The following is a 20,252-nucleotide window of genomic DNA, read 5'->3' on the forward strand; positions in this document are numbered from 1 at the left end:
TCCTCTGTTCCCTGCAGTTCTTAGCTGCAGTCATGCTTTCTGTTGCCTACTGTGGGAAAAATGTCAGGTTCGTGGGGTTGCTGTCAGCTTTTAGCTAGCAATTTGACTGATGAGATGAGAAACAAAATGGAAGTCACTTCCCCATCTCCCAACTCAAAAGTAAGCAAGGAGGAGAAAGCAGCAAGTATGTTACTCACTGTAGGGAAACAGAAGATTTTCTGGAAGACTTGCAAAAGCACATTTATGTAATTTTATCTACACATACAACCCTTATTTCTGTAGCAATGAAGAGGAAGATGGTTTTCCTAAACAGCTAATATTTGCATTAAGATGTACAGAGCAATTCTGATGCATTTTCTCCTCCTTTTAAGCTTGTGCCTCCGTCCCCTGTGATGTCCAAGTGACTAAGTCTGCAGTGATTAGGCACACTTATATGGAAGCCAGAGCAAAACTCAAACATTACAAATAAAAGGAGGCTGCTTCAGAAAATGGTATCTCTCTACCAAGTCTCCTCCCACTACTCTGTAACATGTAGAGGCACACTTCGTTTTATTCCGCTTTGCTCCATTGCGCTTCACAGATACTGCTCCTTTCGAGGTTGTGGGTGCTGCAGAGGAGTTTGGATTTGATATCCTGCTTTATCACTACCCGAAGGAGTCTCAAAGCGGCTAACATTCTCCTTTCCCTTCCTCCCCCACAACAAACACTCTGTGAGGTGAGTGGGGCTGAGAGACTTCAGAGAAGTGTGACCAGCCCAAGGTCACCCAGCAGCTGCATGTGGAGGAGCGGGGAAGCGAACCCTGTTCACCAGGTTACGAGTCCACCGCTCTTAACAACTACACCACACTGGCTCTCAGCAGCAGGCAGCCTGGCTGCGTCCAGGGAAAAGAAGCCCCTGTTGCCACCACCCCTCTTCTGGCCACCACAGTGGAGTTGGCTAAGGCTGGAGTCGGGTTTTCCCCCTCCCGTTCCTGCAGCCAGGATGTATAAGAAGTGCTTTGATAATTTATATGAAGCGCTATATTAATGCATAGGTGTTGTTCTTCTTCTTCTTGTTGTTGTTATAGATGATAGACAATTCAAAGGATGGATAATTTTATAAAACATTGGACAACTAAATTGTGAACCAGCAGTGTGAAAAGCATGAGGGCTAGCATCTTGTTGGGGTGGATGTTAGTCTAGGAAGTCATCAGCTACTGACTTTCTCTCATGGGGAAAAAAACTATCATGGGAAGACCAGATTTGCACTATTTTTATACTCCAGGCTTGAAGTATTTTAATTTTTGAAAGTAGGTCACCTAAAGATGTAAGAACGTTGCCTCTGGTTACAGGAAGGAAGCTGGATTAATTTAGAATCTCATTTTATATCATGGGAAACTTGACCTATGTTTAATATATTGACTTAAGTTATCCAGTTGTTGGATTTTAGATAGATAGATGATGATGATAGATGATAGATAGATAGATAGATAGATAGATAGATAGATAGATAGATGATAGATAGATAGATAGATAGATAGATAGATAGATAGATGATAGATAGATAGATGATAGATAGATAGATAGATAGATAGATAGGTAGATAGATTAGATAGATGATAGATAGATAGATGATAGATAGATAGATTTAGATTAAAGATATAGATTATAGATCTAGGTCTAGATATATATGTGTATACTTAAAAGGTTTGATTAAATGAACCCAGGCAATAGAATGAAGTTTTTGTGAAACCAAAAAATATCAACTCCTCCCCCGTTTCCGTTAGTTAAACTATGGATTGTCTCCATCAGATCACATAGCTTTAGGGAGATAGGGAGTTGGAGGAAAAGCTACCTTCACTTCATAATTGCTGCTGACCAAGCAAATATCCAAAGGAAACCCCCCAGGACTGCAGGAGAATTATCATGTGTAGCAGTAAACATTGAGCACCACCCCAAAGTGGATTTTAATCAGATAAAAAAGCTTGTGAACTCCTATTCCTCTCCCGGGGATTCTCTTCCTTTGGAACCAGAAGAAAATGGAGGAGTACCATCTTTTTCTAAATCCTGTGCAATTTAATTAGTCATTGGAAATGACTTGTCCTTCCTAAAATATGCAGCAATGGATCTGATTGATGCATGAGAATTTGATGTTGGTGTTTAATTCTAGTGACTGTTTCGTAATTGTTTTGTAATCGTTACTGTGATCCTGGTTTTTATACTGTTGTTTTGATTTATGAATTGTAGATTCAGTTGTGGAATTTTGAGTGTTTGCCACCTTGAATTTCATTGGGAAAATCTGTGGAATATCAGTTTTTGAAATAAAATAAATATGCACCTAGGCATTTTTTGTCTTTAGACTTTAAGTTCCATATTCCATATGTGAATTCTACCCTTACCATGGATAGCTGACAGGATCCTTCCCACAATGAAGTGGCTCAGCAGAATCAGAACTTCCAATTCACTGTGTTCTTAATCCTCATGCACCAAAATTTGGTGGGACTTAACTAGGGTTGGTCCACAGTCTATGAGGCAGCTGTCTAATCGTATCTCACACGTTCCATTGCACAGACCCAGGCCATGGTTATTCTCTTGAGGTTTGGACAAGTGATACTCTAGCCTAGAGGGACCGTGGCCCACAGAGAGCACACATGAAATTAAAATGTACAGCCCTTCTCCTGTTTTATATTTCTTCCTGCTTCAGCCTAGTTTTAATATTTTCACAGGGAAAACTTCAGGTGGTTTTTGTTTGTTGGTTTTTTTTACTGTATTACTACAATTGATACTTCAATAGCACAGGAATCTTGACACTCATGTCATCTTCTCTTGTGCAGAATCAAGTGAGCATGAAGAGAAGAGTACAGGTGCCTCAGGTGAAACTTCCTCACAGCCTTATCCTGCACCAGTATATAGCCAACCTGAAGAGGTAAAAGAGGATATGGATGTAACAAAGCAACCCAAACCAGAAGAAAATGATGAATTGGGCCCATTGCCTGACAATTGGGAGATGGCCTACACAGAGAAGGGAGAAGTCTACTTCATTGAGTAAGTACTTCACATTTGAGAAAAGACATGTGCCATACTTAATGCAAGCTACAGAGTTAGTAGCAAGGTTCTATAGATGGCAACTTGGATGTAAGGTCCATTGAATTCAGTGGGTTTTACTCCTAGGTACGATTGCAGCCAACAGATTCTGAACCAATATGATAGGGACATATATGAAATTAAAATATTTCCTGTGACCACACAGCTAATATATTGCTAGTTCTTGGAACAAAACCATATTGAGATGAAACCATATTATAGATTTCAATGTTTACCAGATCTCATATTTATTGGTGTAGGGTTGCCATATGTCTGGAATTTCCTGGACACAGCGGGTATTCGTCCCTCTTAAACAGCGTCTGGGTGAAAATTGCTGCAATGTCCGGGAAAATCCAAACATATGGCAGCCCATGTAATTTTGGTGAATTTCATTAACAATACCCAAAACCTCATTTTTTATTTTTTATTTTAGCTTTTGCAAACAACTTTGGCCAAAAAAAGCACAACTTTTGTGTCCAGATTTTTACTCTTTGAAATACAGTGGTACCTCAGGTTACATACACTTCAGGTTACATATGCTTCAGGTTACACACTCCGCTAACCCAGAAATAGTGCTTCAGATTAAGAACTTTGCTTCAGGATAAGAACAGAAATCAGGCTCCGGCGGCGCAGCAGCAGCAGGAAGCCCCATTAGCTGAAGTGGTGCTTCAGGTTAAGAACAGTTTCAGGTTAAGAACGAACCTCCAGAACGAATTAAGTACTTAACCCAAGGTACCACTGTATGACAACCCTATATTGGTGTAAGTACCAACTGTAAAGTAAGCATGCCCAGTCACTCCCAATATATATCTATTTTAAATATATGGTATATTTTTGATTGCCATGATGTTATGGAATGTGGACCCAGCAGTGGAGCAAGCCGATCGGGAGCCTGGGGTGGCGCGTGTGCCCTGCACCCAGGGGTGGGGCCAGCCGCCCACAGGGGTACCATGGCATCTCTGAGGAGTCTCCCTACAGCTGAGAGGGAGGCAACAGGCGGACCGTTTGGGCAGCGCACTCAAGCCACCGCGTCACTCCCAGGAGAGATGTGTGGCTCGGGCGCGCTGCAGGACCCGCGGTGAGTGCTGCCCACCATTTTGTCACGCCCCTCAGTGGGGACACCTGGGGCGGAACGCACCTCCTGCACCCCCTTGCTATGCCCCTGTGTGGACCTATACAATATTTGCTGATTTCATAATAGTTTGGAATTGTCCAGAGTTCACAGGGTTAAGAAGAATCTCATGCTGTTCAGGTCCTGTTAGCTAGCCTCTTAGTTTATAAGTTAAGAAAAAGACTTAATCATAACAAGCCCATCAGACTGTAAAGTAACAAATATGATATCAGATATTATATCATAAACAAATAATATTTATTTATGTAAATAATAGTAGGTTTTAAATGCCATGCTTGTGCTGCAACCAATACCAGCCTGTTTTAATGTTTACCTTTTGAGTCAATTTGCTGCTACTCTCCCACCCACCGTCACAGTCTTTCCCCACCTGCTGTTCTCACCATTGTCCCCTGCTGCACTTTGGACCTAGCAGCTGGGCAGTGGCAAAGGGTGCTTGCCAGTACACAGCACCAGCAACTGAAGTTGCAGCTATCTGCTGCTACTTTAATTTGCCTGGCATTCCCAAAATGAGAAAAGAGTAGCTGCAAAATGAGCCTGATATTTCCCCTCTTTACAAAACACCTTCAGCAGTTCCATGTTGTTATCAGCCTTCTTGCCATTCATGTTGGGATGGAGCTTCTATTTATACACCTGGCCACAATCCAGTGCTCATCTGTGTGCATATTAGTCTTATTGAAATAAATGCATTATAGCTTCAATAATGCTCATGTGGTTGTCCCAAGAACACACAGGAAGTGTCTGTTCAAAACTGGGATTTGATCTCTTTAATACCAACCTACCAAACTAAATTATGGTTTCCTGTAACATGAACAAGCCTACAGTAGTGTACATTCCCTTTCCCCCTCTCCTCCTCTTTATGCACCAGAGGAAGAGATCACAACATTACCTTTATATTAACTACAGCTCCCTCAGCCTGTAATGTCTAAACTTGAAGAACTATAGTTAATGTAACATGTGGTTTGGCCCTAAATCACAAGGGGAACTGTAGGGAAGAGTTTGTGAATAAATGATTGCTCAACATAAATCACAAGGGGAACTGTAGGGAAGAGTTTGTGAATAAATGATTGCTCAACATCTGAATTTTATCCAGTATCAATATTGGGTGAATAACAGAAACCTATGGCAGCCACTGTCTCTTCTAGGTGTTCTATAGCCATACTGTCCACATAAAAAGCCTTAAGACATGCCCACAGTGGACACTAACTAAAGCTTGGATTCTTATGAGGTAGAGATTTTCTGTCATTCAGAAGAGTGATTATTTTTATCCTCTTTTGCCGATAGTTCCAGTCTCCTTTTTTTCTTTTATTCTCTCAACTCTGTTCTGTTTTTGCTATTGCTTGAAGTATCCATCACTTCTAAGTGATTTCTTCTCTAATGCATATTGAGTGTTTGTAATTGTTTACATTTGCAGACCCACTCATTAGCCATCTAAGCAAGCATTTGTTTTGAATTGGTTTTAGTAATTGTAATAGTCTAATCTCATGGTGCATTGTAAATTACGTATGTAATAAAGCTTTTGCTTCCCTTTCCACCAAACTGAAGTCATTATTTGAACATAACATTTGGAAGGAATGTTTGTCATGATTAGCAGCTCGCAATTTTCAACCCTCATTGGTAGTGAAGGCTGTACAGTAGAGGTCTTGAATGCTACCCATATTTCATAAGCAAAGTGAATTGCCCAGGGCTTTTCAGCCAGTACATTACCATTAGATTAGTGGGTTCATAATTAACTGGTCATTACCCTATTATAGCTGTATCACAGTGACAACTAACCCTGTTGGTCAAGAATCACTGTCCCTCAGGACTTCAGACAATTTCTTGTTGTGACACTTGGCGGCTTCTTTTCAGCCTCAGTGGCTCCCTATGTGTTCAAAAAGCTATGGCTAGAAGGTAGTTATTTCTGACTAGAAGACGGTTCAGTGGTATCACGGTGAGCAGGCAAGGAAGGCTCTGAGCAGAGGTGTGTCAGGCAGATTGTGTTAAGAAACTCCCTGACTTCCTGGTTGTAAGCGTCTTACAGAATATTCAGAAGCTAACGTAAAATGGTTTGTTTCATATATAGTCTCCTCACAATTAGGAAGTTGGATTGGGGTTTGTATTCAGCAGGAAAATTCTAACACTTCAAACAAGGGACAAGGAGCCTGTCCTGTCCTGTCCCCCCGTGTCAGATGTTGTTCAACTCCCACCATCCCTGAGCACTGGTCATGTTTGCTGGCATCTCTGCTTTAGACCTTCTAGCATGTCTGAGGCTTGGTTTTCTGTATCTTGAAAGCACTTGTTCCTGCTCCACCTGGTCAGGCACCTACTATCATTATTTTAAAAAGTTGTGAGTATCAAAGTTGGGTCATCTAACCAGTCTAAAACATACATCGAGTCCCTGCCATAAACTTGTTTTATTAATTCAGTCCCTCCAGCCCAAACAATGGGGCTGGGAAATGCTGCTTTATATATTTACAGCCTAAGCAGGGACTTCAGAGATAATACTTTCCATTACTAGTGGGGTGCAAACTCCTCTGTGGCCCCTCCTACTCTTTTTTGTACTCTTCTTATTTGACGAGGAGGCAGATTGCTCACCCATCTAACCTTTGGCATGGTATAATTCTCTGTGAAGCTTCTGTTCTTCCTTCCAGCCCTTGCACCCCTTTTCTCTTTGTGGGTAGTCCTCTACTTGCAATGGTTTGGTCTGTGAGCCCCTCTGCAAACAGGCTCTGTAGCATTTATACCTTCCTGCTCCTGTCATCAGCCTTTCCACATATACAGCAATAATTAGTTGGAAAGCAAATTATGTCATCTTGCTACTAAGCAGCTGCTGTGGGAGAGTGAGTTTTCATTGCTTTTTGGAAAATCTTTCTAGCAAGGTTTGCAAATGCACGTTGTATATTAAAGAAAGGACTTAAGGAAGGAACTGCATTCTATAAAGGGTTGTTGACCCACAGTCCTTTAGAGCAAATAATAGATGAACCAGTGCTGACTGCTGGCTTTTCTCTCTTCCTGCCACACCATGTCTCTCACTCTTCCCTCCATCCTTCTGCCATCCCCTCTTAAAAAAAATAAAACCCACACTTTCATTGTATGTGGTGGCAGATCCAAGTGGCCCTTTCGGCTTTCTCTCCCTCTGATCTGGGCAAACCACCTCTACCCTAAAGCAGCTGAGACTGCAGAAAAAGTGAGGCATGGCTCACAATTGGCTGGGAAGCCACAGTCAGAAATCCTTGCATTGTGGCCATGCAAATGTGCTGGTGTGTGGCCATAGAGGTTCGCAGGGTGTGCAGTTTTTGAGTCCCCATGGATTCAAAATATTAAATTACATGCAATCGTTTTGTTAAATGCATCATTTATGATAGTTTTTAGTTGAAGATGTGAATTTTCTTTGAAAAAGGTGTTAATTTATTAATTTATGCGTTCTGAATTCATATACTTCAAATGTAATTCAGTTTCCTCCTATCGTAATAATGTTTCATCTCTGATCCGAAAGTATGTCATTGGATGCTGGTGTATAATCAATCTGAATTGGAAGGGCCCCCTCTTAAGAGGGGCCCCACATGAATCATGCTAGATGAGCTTTGGCTGTGCCCCATAGGTTCCCTATTCCAGCTGTAGAGAGGTTCCTTCCAAACTAATTAGTGAATTTAGTACACAAGCTATAGGAGATTATAAAGAGTTGGGTTTCACTGGATGCTTCCCCCCCTCCCAGTGATGAGGTCAGCTGGATTCTTGGCTGACCGAACAGTAGCCAGCTAGGAAATAAAAAGTTAATGGCACTGAAATAATCATCTCTTTCTGGGTACTCTTCTTGTATCCTTCCACTCCATCCTCTCTGCCAGTGATAATTTGCCTTCAATGAATGCCTTGAATGGGTCGCCTTGAATGAGTGCATGAGTGGCACAAATGCCTTGAATGAGTGGGTGAGCCGAAGGTGACGTTTAGAAAATAATTCTTGGTTTTCTTATTTCAAAAGTTCACTGTAATTGAAGTTTTGGGTTGGTGAAGGTTAAGCTTTAAAAGCACAGTCTGGGAAGTTGAATGCAAGTGGGTACTATGTGTTCAGAGGAGTGGAGGCTCCAGGGTTATAAATACTCATACTCTTCGCAGCAGAATGAATGGCTTGCTTTCTTCAGCCAAGGGGAGTGGGCAGAAGAGAAAATCACACAGCACTGTGGGTTTTTTTATAGGTACAACCACCCTGAGACCTCCAGGTATAGGGAGGTATATAAATTCTATAAATAAATAAAATACCGTATTTTTTGCTCTATAAGACTCACTTTTTCCCTCTTAAAAAGTCTGGGGAAATGTGTGTGCATCTTATGGAGTGAATGCAGGCTGCGCAGCTATCACAGAAGCCAGAACAGCAAGAGGGATTGCTGCTTTCACTGCACAGCGATCTCTCTTGCTGTTCTGGCTTCTGAGATTCAGAATATTGTTTTTCTTGTTTTCCTCCTCCAAAAACTAGGTGCGTCTTATAGAGCGAAAAATACGGTACATACCCTCCAAGTGTCCCTATTTTCCAGGGACAGCCTCACTATTACAAAAGCCACCCCAGTTTCTGATTTGATCCCAGAATGTCCCTATTTCACACACTAGTGACACCGTCACCAAGCTTGGGAGGAGAATGAGCCGGCTCTTGTTCTGAGTGGCGGCTGTGAGGGACCATCTTGTTGCCTCTCCACCGTCTCTTCAAGGCCTGGTGACAACCTTTTTTAATTTCATCAGGCATTTTAAGTAAGTTTTATAATTCCAGGTTTAATTTGAACTATATAGGAACCTTACTGTACATTGCTTAAATGTTACGGTATTAAGCAGCATATACATTGCAGAATTAACTACTTATCTCAAAGTGAAGCAGCCAGACTTAAAACTCAGGGCACCACCATTTGCATCCAGACCGTCCCGCCAGTCGAGTTGCGAGTATAAATCAATAGGAGCAATGCATCTGGATTTTTACAGAGCACTGATATCTTTTTCCCATCAACACTTCCCTTTATAACAAAGGGCTTACATGCATTTCTAAATTAGTCGGCGAATGCTACATAAATAAAAACCTTAATAATTCAGCAATATGTAAACTAAACAGTACAAAGTGAACAGCCTCCCAGGATGTGTTTAATAAATAAAACATGCATTACAAAGGACTGACAGTGTGCAAGAAAGAGGAGGAGTAATGAGATGAGAGTATTTATAAGAAGAATTTAAATTCCTTTAAAATATGGAACTAATATTAATTTCTCCTTTCTGGTTTATGGTCCTTATATTGCTATCACACTACAAATTCACTTGGCTATAAAAAAAGGATAAGCATTTTTCAAAAATCTTGTTATGTAGCTCCTTAGCTATTCTAAATATCCATTCATTTGGGAAACTGTTCTCTTTGTAAACAGTATTTTACCAGCTTAGTCAAATTCTCTCTTTTTAAAAGGCTATGCTGGGCTTTGTAGAATGAGCCACATTATTACTTCCAGTTCTGCAAAATGTACTTTTATCATGGGAGCGGAATTAGATATGGAATAGATAACAGTTGGTTCATCAAAGCGTCATTAATCATCCTGTTAGAAAATGGAGACTACACTAAGGCACACTTCAGTTTGCATCTTATTCTGAAAGTATGGCTGCTGAGAAATAATCGTCCTATATTTACGAATCCTTGAGGTCTAAAATAAATTTTAAACTCAAAACTCCAGCAAATGGGAATAGAAGACTGTTGGTTGCACCCCCTTTCAGCTGGAGAATGCTGCACATTCCTTTTGCCCTAGATGAGTTTTGCATTTTCAATTAGGCTAACTTGGCAACATTCTGGTTGATTTTAATAAAAATAGCTGCTTTGAGGACAGGGAGTTTAGGCTGCCAAATTCAGAGGTTGCCTTCCACAATTTCTCTTACACCTCCTTCAAGTCTACTTAGACCAGTAAGCAAATCAAGTATATTGATTGCAATTTTGCACCAACCTCCCCCCCCTCCCCCCTCCCCCACTGTATCGGAAGGAATAAACTTGGTTCCGTTCAGCATGTGTCTGATCAGGGTGATCTCGTTTCTTTTCAGCCATAACACAAAGACAACATCATGGCTGGATCCACGACTTGCGAAAAAGGCTAAACCTCCCGAAGAGTGCAAAGAAAATGGTAGGCTATTAAGTTTTCATTGTTGCTGCTAAAAGAAAGGGAAAAGATGACTTTTATTTGCTTGTACTGTAGATTGTAGAAAGTATTTAAGGAATGAGGGGGGAAAGGCATTTAATTACTGCTGTAGTTGTTTGTGTTCCTCAGTTCTTAAGGTACCATGTATTTCTGCTTCTCTTCTATGTAATACCCGTTCTGAAGTTGATATCGATAATAACAAGTGTGTGTGTAAGGGGGGGTGTAATTTGTAACATATTTGACTCTTGGGCTGCCTTTTCTCTTATCTGGATCTGCAGAGTGTGCTTAGATCCCAGGCTTTTAAATGTGTAAAACACACAGTGCCGAAAGCTACTGTGACAGAGATGGTGTATGCATATTATGATGTGATTTGCTTTGCAAAGGGGCAGTTCTGTGCCAGTTAAGTAGTGGGCAGTTTAAATAAACCAACGTTTACTTAGCGGGAGGGAAAGGGAGAGGAATGAGAGGAGGGGAGGGATGTCAGATCGGTTGTTTCTTCGGTTAGAAGGATATTTTTAGCCCCTTGGAATCGTGTACAGCAGTGAACAATTATTTAACTATTGTCCTCTATATGACTGTGTTAGTAAAACCATGGTGATTAGTGTATTTGTCAGGACTAACGACTGTTACCAAGTAAATAATACAGATCTGTTTATCTTCATAAGCGACCCATTTTCCCAGGTTTTCCACTACAAGCAATGTGCATGCAAATTAGGTTGGTCAAGCCATTTTAAGTGCTAAAAATAACTGCTGAGATTTTTTTTTTAAGCTATCATCTATAATTATATTTAGGGTACCAGGATCAGGAATTTTGTGTGAAGCAGTCCTTTCTTTAAAGTAGCTAGCTACAACATTAGAATTATAGAATCAGTCAGAACCTGAAAACCCCCAGGCTGGAAAAATTCTCCAGAGGTACTAATCCATTTTCTGTTTAAATACTAAGGAGAAGAACATATCCAGATTTCCCCGGAGAACTTATCTTTTCGACTTCCATTTGTATCTGTTGTTTCTTATCCTGCCTTCGAGAGCTGTAATTAACACTTGCTTTGTGTCTTCTTTATGACAACCTGTTAGATATTTGAAACAGCACATCACTCACCCAAGCATTTATGTTCTCTAAAAGGTGAATTTTCACTGTAATTTTATGTGAAGAAAGTCATCATGAGGTGGCAGATTAACATTGATGTTGTGAACTATACTGTAGAAAATGTTAATTTTTATCATATTTTTTTAAAAAAAAAACCTAAAACAAAATAATGTAACTCCATCCTGATTTAAATAAAGTGAGCTCTTGCAGCTTTTCATCATAAGTTGTGTGTTCCAAACCTGTTTTTTCTTTTTCGGTTTTCTCTTTGGAATTCCCTCAAATTTCTGTGCTCCTTAAACAGCAGCTAATATATGCTTCTTAAATTCGATGAGATGCTCCAGTCTAAGGAACATCTGGTGCTCTGGAGAGTGTTGCCATAACCACCAGTGTCGTTGCTAATAAGGTGATTCAAAAAGTAAACTTCGGCCCATTTTCCCCCCAGAAAGCAATTTTCTGATATATTTTTGAGCGAAATGTTTTTGGAGCTTCAGAACTGTTCAGCCATTTCCTGGAGAATATTCGGTGAAATGGCCACCCCAGTTTCACCTTTTCTGAATTTTGAGTGCATCTGTCGATCTGGTTTTAGCATTGTTTAATGTTATTATTCTAAAATTGTTGAAGGGAGCAAATGGGGTTGGTCTTTAGTCCTTCCAGTCTTCTTCTCTTCATCCTTCTACAGTTTCATCCAACAAAACAAAATTTATCAGAAGAGAGTTTTCGGAGTCAAACTGTTGGGGGAATGTCACTTCTACTCTAAGAATATTTGGGGAACCCCCCCCCCAATTTCAGCCAGTTCCAACATATATCTAGTCCAACAAGGTCCTTCTTAAAGTGATGGCCTGTGCGACCGAGACCTGAGATCTGTGAAAATTGGTACTTAGCTATCCACAGGCATTTGCAGTTCCTGCATATCCCTACATCATTTTCACCTCAAGAATATAGCAAAATACATTTTAAAATGCATATTTTGAGAGAAAATCTAATCATACCTGTTTAGATCTGTACTTTTGTGCAGATTTTAAGAGATTCACAAATAAATGTGGAAAGATGGTGGAGCAGATTTATGGAGAAACCATGCTCCACACTGGACCCAAACATTCCTTTTCTGTGCCTTTTTTGCCCTTCTCCAAACTGGTGTCCTCTAGGTGTCCCAGTACCCTCAGAGAGAATGGCTAATGCTTAGGGATAACGGGACCCCAAGGGTCATCTATCCCACCCCCTTGCAATGCAGAAAGCTCCACTAGATCGTCCATGGCAGTTGGCCATCCAGCCTCTGCTTAAAAATCTCCAATGAAGGAGAGTCCATTACCTCCTGAAGGAGTCCATTCCACTGCTGAACAGCTCTTACCATCAGAAAGTTCTTCCTTTAAGGGGTGTTCATCCTCTTAAACTATTTTAACCTGTTTGTGCGGGGGGCGGGGAGAACAGTATATTCACAAGATTAATGGGAAAATAAGATGAGCTTGAAATAAACAGTAAGGGTTTTTGTTTTTTAATTTGCTTTCTTGATAAATATTAAACCGAGTGGAAAACAATGAAAGCCAAATGATTTCATTCAAAACATGGATTTAGGGACCAAACATGCCTAAGTTATAGAATATGCCAGGTAGTTTCATTTTTTGCTATTGTTATCATTCGCTTTCTTTCTATATTATCCTGAATGAGGTGGTTGCCGCCTCCCTTCTCTGTCATTTCTCCCATGCCACTTTGGAGACGTATAGATTGTCTGCCCAAGCAGTTTGTACAGCGGAGGAATTGAGGCTGGAGGCGTAGGCGAGACAAAGTGCATTTCGTGTGCAGAGGTTTTCCCCCCACATCAGCTTTCTATAAAAACAGTGGCTCCTTGTACATTAATCCTTCCATGCTAAACATAAGCAACTTCTCTGGATGGCATTGCTCCCCCTGGATGACACCCTCCCCAGACTGCCTGTCATTTACAGCAGGTTGCATGGTGGGGTACATCACCGTGAAGCTTCAGGAGCCCCATATTCTTCACATGAGCACATTTCTATGTTCATTAATGTACAATGGAATTTGGTGTGGCGGTATGAAGACTAAATGGCAATAATTTGTCCACACATAGTTTTGAATCCCTGACAAATTATTTTCCTAATCTTGAGTAGACACAAAGTAAGTGAACCCTAATTCAATTCTGTTTATTCTTTATCCTCCAAAACAGGGGTCAGCAAAACAGTCCCATGGGCCAGAAGCAGTCCACAGAGGTCGTTTGACCAGCCCCTGAACCGAGATACCCACTCGTGCGCTGCGCTAAACCAGCGCAGTGCGACGACTCGCTTCCGTGGTGCCAAAAATCGTTTCTGCACAGGTGCAGATGCTGAAAACCACAGGCACTCACACGCAAACGCGATCCGGCCCATGGAGGGATCTTTGCGGGGCCAATCCAGCCCAGGCAAGATGAACCTTGCTGACCCCTGCTCCAAAACATGCCTTCTAAATGCCACAATGCATGAGAGGTTTAACATAGAAGACTTTTATGATCCTATTCTTGACGTTGTGTCCAAGCTAATCTTAATTATTATTACTCCATCTCTTCTAGGAATATTTCACAAAAGCTCTTTGAACCTTACTCACTAGTGGAATGGGAGTGGCATGCTTCATAGTGCAATAAAAAGATGGTTTTCGCTGAAAATTAAACTAAAAAACCTGAAGGGTCATTGGTGGGCTTTGTGAATTTATGCCAGACAACATTTTGGTTTTTGTATGTATCCGTATGCCTTTGTATGTCTGAGCATAAATATATTGCTATTGGGACAACAATTGACTAAAGATTGTAATGCACAGTTAGAGTATACTGTATAGAGAGTTTGTTTAATACTCAGTTTTGTGATTATGAAATAGACATGTGCAGCCATCCTAACCGGCACAGTAGCTATGGATTTTATCATCAGATAATGGAACACCAACACTAAACACACAAAATGCATTGTAAGAAGAAATAACAGCCTTGGCTATTTTGTTTTCTCTTCTTTGGCCCAGGAGATGGACACTAGGTTCCCATTCACTTGGTTTTCATTATGTTTTATGTTGCAAGGGACCAATGGGCTTCTTAATTTCTACGATGAAAAGGGAAACCAATATATATTGCTTTTGTTTAGCATTTCTACTCTTTTGCCGAGACATATAAAAACCAGGAAGTAGTGTTGTGTTATTCGTGAGGAAAAAACTGCATGATTCTGTTCTCCAGGAATCAGAGGTAGAACAATATTGTTCATGTGTTGGCTTCTCTTTGTATTTTTCGCTTTGGAATGAGTGCCCAAATAAGTTGCTTGGCAAGACTATTGTCATTTGGCAGGCATGCAGAGAAAAGTTCTATTGACAAAATTTGCCACATCCATAGTAGTTACTAAGCCCTTATATTGAGGTGCCTGGGAGGGGACACTGGCCATTTGGAATAACTCTAAATTTGTGCCCATCTGAGAGGGATCTCAAACCAGCAACTGGTCTTTGGCACCTTATATTCACTAATGGCCAGCCAATCAACCTAGTGAAGAGGCATCATGCTCAATAAAACATCTAACCTAGCCTCTCACACTGGAGAGCCAGTGTGGTGTAGTGGTTAGGAGCGGTAGACTCGTAATCTGGTGAACTGGGTTTGCGTCTCCGCTCCTGCTGGGTGACCTTGGGCCAGTCACACTTCTTTGAAGTCTCTCAGCCCCACTCATCTCACAGAGTGTTTGTTGTGGGGGAGGAAGGGAAAGGAGAATGTTAGCCGCTTTGAGACTCCTTCGGGTAGTGATAAAGCGGGATATCAAATCCAAACTTCTCTTCTTCTTCTTCTTCTTCTTCTTCTTCTTCTTCTTCTTTTCAGTCTGAGCAACCAGCTGTACTGAGTAGCAACACCAGCTCTGCCTCACGTGCATTGCATTGTACATACTTCACCTCACTTTTCCTTTTCCTCAAACCTGCCCTGCCGTGTCTCACCATGATCCATCTCACTTTATCTTTCCAATCTAGTGTTGGAGCTCCAGCCTGTCCATGACCACGCTTCCTTCTTCTTATCAACATGGTTGTTGCCTTGTATTTTTGCCATCTCAGCCTCATGCCAGATAGGCTTCTACAAGCCTGCAAATTAAGAATGTTGTACTTGATTCAAATCAATATGTGGCATTTAACTCCCACCATTCCACTCCATTTCCTCTGAGTCCTGTGGCTGCCATCTTTAAGCACAGCCTGAAACCCTTTTTGTATGGACATACGTAGTGAACAAGGAAAAGCTTCATCTGCTCAGTTCATCTCTTTCACTTACACTTTTTTCAGCATAAAAGGTCAATAGAAGCAGGGTGGCTTCCTAAACTCCCGTAGATGTTCAGTAGATGCAAACAAACACAATAATTCCCACCATTTCCCCTTCACAGATAACTCTGTCATCAACAGGGCAGCATTTTATAGGACATACCCCATACAAAATTTCACAGATTTAACATGGAGTAATCTAAATGTGTAAATGAGGGTTGAAAATGAGACCTTGGGGTTTTCTCCTATGCTGACTGGAAGAGCCTTAAGACATGCTACTGGATCATGATGGATTTTAAAGCCTTTTCCAGTCATTTTAGGAGAAAAGCCTCTGGTCTCTGTTTCAACCTTCATTTACACGTTTGGATAAGTTTTTGACACTTAATGATCCAGCTCTTTCCTAGAGATGCTCTGTTTTAGGACAACTGCTTTGAGGTCCTTGACAGAGTGTCCAGGAAAACGGAATTTCCCCCCAATGTATTTTTATCTGCTTTTATTATCAGATTTATGTGCATTCCACCTTTTTCTTATACATAAGCCAGTCTGGCCTTGATTAGATATCACGTATTTGACATTTGTAGGGCAGTGCCAAAGAGTGCTCCAACTACCGCACAATTGCACTCATTTCACACGCTAGCAAGGTTATGCTTAAAATTCTACAAGGAAGGCTCAAGCAGTATGTGGATCGAGAACTCCCAGAAGTGCAAGCTGGATTTAGAAGAGGCAGAGGAACCAGAGACCAAATTGCAAACATGCGCTGGATTATGGAGAAAGCTAGAGAGTTCTAGAAAGACATCTACTTCTGCTTCATTGACTATGCAAAAGCCTTTGACTGTGTCGACCACGGCAAACTATGGCAAGTTCTTAAAGAAATGGGAGTGCCTGATCACCTCATCTGTCTCCTGAGAAATCTCTATGTGGGACAAGAAGCTACAGTTAGAACTGGATATGGAACAACTGATTGGTTCAAAATTGGAAAAGGAGTACGACAAGGCTGTATTTTGTCTCCCTGCTTATTTAACTTATATGCAGAATTCATCATGCGAAAGGCTGGGCTGGATGAATCCCTAGCTGGAATTAAGATTGCCGGAAGAAATATCAACAACCTCAGATATGCAGATGACACAACCTTGATGGCAGAAAGTGAGGAGGAATTAAAGAACCTTTTAATGAGGGTGAAAGAGGAGAGCGCAAAATATGGTCTGAAGCTCAACATCAAAAAAACGAAGATCATGGCCACTGGTCCCATCACCTCCTGGCAAATAGAAGGGGAAGAAATGGAGGCAGTGAGAGATTTTACTTTCTTGGGCTCCATGATCACTGCAGATGGTGACAGCAGTCACGAAATTAAAAGACGCCTGCTTCTTGGGAGAAGGGCAATGACAGGCCTAGACAGCATCTTGAGAAGTAGAGACATCACCTTGCCAACAAAGGTTCGTATAGTTAAAGCTATGGTTTTCCCAGTAGTGATGTATGGAAGTGAGAGCTGGACCATAAAGAAGGCTGATCGCCGAAGAATTGATGCTTTTGAATTATGGTGCTGGAGGAGACTCTTGAGAGTCCCATGGACTGCAAGAAGATCAAACCTCTCCATTCTGAAGGAAATCAGCCCCGAGTGCTCACTGGAAGGACAGATCATGAAGCTGAGGCTCCAATACTTTGGCCACCTCATGAGAAGAGAAGACTCCCTGGAGAAGACCCTGATGTTGGGAAAGATGGAGGGCACAAGGAGAAGGGGGCGACAGAGGACAAGATGGTTGGATAGTGTTTTCGAGGTTACCAGCATGAGTTTGACCAAACTGCGGGAGGCAGTGGAGGACAGAGGTGCCTGGCGTTCTCTGGTCCATGGGGTCACGAAGAGTCGGACACGACTAAACGACTAAACAACAACAACAACAACAACAGAGATACAACACATTAGCACTTTGAGTGTAGTTGATGTAAGCGCGGAAAGATTTTTCCTGGCATTTTTGCCCCTGTATCAACTGATGGCCTGGAGAGAATAAATGAAGTGCCAGCCCAGGCTAAGTATCTTGCCTTGTTGTTCAATCAACCTGAGCACTAGAATAAATATCAAGGAGAGAAGGCAGGGAGCCCCGCTTCTAGTTTGCCCTAGCAAGTGAATCTCAGGAGTATAAGGAAGCTGCAGTAAAATATTTCAATGCATATAACTGCCACACACAGAGACAAAACCCTGGTCAAATCAAGGGGAAAGAAACCGCTCAGGCCATTAGTGGCCTTCTGCTTGTTCCTCATCTTCATAAGAGTTATTCTGGAGGTTGTACTTACTACAACCTGAAAATAATTAACAGCAAAAAATATTACTCTGCAATGCCAATATATAAAAATCTGAGCCAAAGAAGCTTACTGACCTCAATGGAACATTTTTAAAAATATATTTTTATTAGGTTTTCAGAAAAATACAATGAAATACAGTAGGACCCAACTATACCCACAGTGGAAATCTGAATACAGTTTAGGCAGGGGATTTTCTCAGCAGAAATGTAGCACACTTTTTTTCCAGTTCTTTTCCATTACAAACACTTAAGGCCTGTTTTAAAAATCATCTCAGGCCTGGTCCTATAGATTGTTATCAAACACCTGATGCAAACAGTCAAAATGATAGCTGCCTCCTTGCTGTTGTCAGAAACCACATGTTTTCAGACATACCTCTCCTTCATGAATTTAAGCATTTACCTCGGAGGCACGCGAACAAAGAGAAACTCTTCTTTCCATAATGTGCAAAGCAGTTCTGAAGTATTAGCCTTCTCAGTGCACCTCAAGTAAACTGGGACACAACTGACACCTTTTTAAACCAGTATTTACAGACACACACACTTTAGCAACCCTTGTTGAACACTTTACATGTTGGTATTTGGTGATGTGTAAGAGCTCTGTTTCAAATCCAAATGGAACACCTATTGGCTTCTTACACTGTGAGAGAACTGCCTTTTAAAATGTTGCTTAGATGTTTTGGCCGGTAATTCTTAAGAAACTTACAAACCTTTGTGGTAAAACAAAAAAGCAGAACTTTGCCTTGACAGGGCACCCAAACCAAAGATGCTAATCTCTTTAAATACAACTCAGTGACCCATGAGCCAGTACATGATTTCTTCTGGCTAATTGGGAATGTACGGTATTCACAAACTCACGTTTGTTTTGTGATGTGAAAGGCTCACATTTTTGTCAAATTCAGGCAGGAGCTTAGTGAACTGTGGGACTCGGCATCTGGGAGTTTCTGAATATTTTATCTGAAGTAATGAGGAAGATCATGTGATGCGGAATCAAAGCAACTGCTGGAGAGAGAGCCAGCTGGGTGCAGCAGTTGTCTCTGTGGAAAAATTAGAGAACATAATGAACAAAATTAGAAAACCTGTGGAGTAGCCTCCGTGGATACCCATTAGTAAAAAAAGAAAAGAAGAATTGGTTTTATTAGGGTAAAATTTGTGGAAGTTCATTATTTCTTTATTCTACAGCTGGGTGGGGAATCTGTGGCCAGAGGGCCACATTTGACTCTCAACTGAATTCTGTGTGAGTGGCAAGGACGATTGATCAGGAATCCATCAGACTGCATAAATCCCTCTGGGCAGACCATCTCCATGCCTTACCACACCCTCCAACATTTCTTTGATGAAAATAGGGGCATCCTAAGGAAAAGCAGGATATTTCGGGATCAAATCAGAACCGGGACGGCTTCTCTAAATCAGGGACATCCCTAAAAAATAGGGGCACTTGGAGGGTCTGCCTTCCAGAGTGGAGTAGCTGTATTCAACCCAGACCCCACCACATCTACAGTTACCGATCTGCTCTAAGGCAAAGACCAGGTTGAGGGTATGTCTGGCCACATGGGTCAGGGGTGAAGGAGTTCCCCATTCCAATTTTTGGCCTTCTCTCCACTGTCTCTTGCCTTCCACACTACCAGTATCATTATTTCAGCAACATAGTCATGAGACTGTCCTAACCACAGAGGGAAACTGGGAAAGTGCCAAGATGTCAGGGGAGCCTGACTCAGCTACGTAAATGTTTTGCAGGAAGAACAACTGCCTACACTTGCAGGAAACATGCAGAGTGGTGAAAGACTAAGACCCAATAAGCATAAGGGGAAATTGGTGCTGAAGCACCTGCAGTTTGGGGAGAAATAGATAGAATGATTGCTGAGTCCATTCCAGTTTCTGTAGGCCACACCAGTGATTTGACACAGAGAAACAAATCCACTCCACTCTCTACCAAAACTTTGTATGGTGGAATGACTTTCTTCTACTCTCCTCTAGGTATGGTTGTATATCTTCAGAAAAAGGACTTAAGTCTCAGAACCTTTTGAACTACATTTTCATCTCTTCCCCCAAAGAGAGCTTATTCTAGCTCAAAACACGCTTGAATTCCAGATTTAGCAATACATTCCATTCTGCACCTATTCCGTTTTAATCTCCTAAGGAAAGTATGCACCCTCTTCTGAAAATAAAGCCGATTAAAAGTCCTCGGCAATGAAATTTATGTGATCTCATTAGAATTCCTGTAGGTGGCAACAGAAAAGTCTATATCTAATATATCAGGCATTTCGTCTGAGAAGTTTACACTTCATTCCACT

The 20,252-nt window shown here is 41.4% G+C and overlaps 1 protein-coding gene across 26 annotated transcripts in view; it reads left to right on the forward strand.

Annotated features, from left to right (window-relative positions):
• MAGI2 (membrane associated guanylate kinase, WW and PDZ domain containing 2) overlaps window positions 1-20,252 on the forward strand; it is a 616,514-nt gene that overhangs the window by 385,670 nt on the left and 210,592 nt on the right. For all 26 annotated transcript variants that reach the window (XM_053406400.1, XM_053406403.1, XM_053406409.1 and 23 more), the window contains 2 exons: window positions 2,814-3,024; window positions 10,229-10,308. In XM_053406400.1, coding sequence (XP_053262375.1) covers window positions 2,814-3,024; window positions 10,229-10,308 — 291 coding nt within the window. The remainder of the gene's footprint in view (window positions 1-2,813; window positions 3,025-10,228; window positions 10,309-20,252) is intronic.

This window comes from Podarcis raffonei, chromosome 10, assembly GCF_027172205.1.
Source record: "Podarcis raffonei isolate rPodRaf1 chromosome 10, rPodRaf1.pri, whole genome shotgun sequence".
Classification (NCBI taxonomy): Eukaryota; Metazoa; Chordata; class Lepidosauria; order Squamata; family Lacertidae; genus Podarcis; species Podarcis raffonei.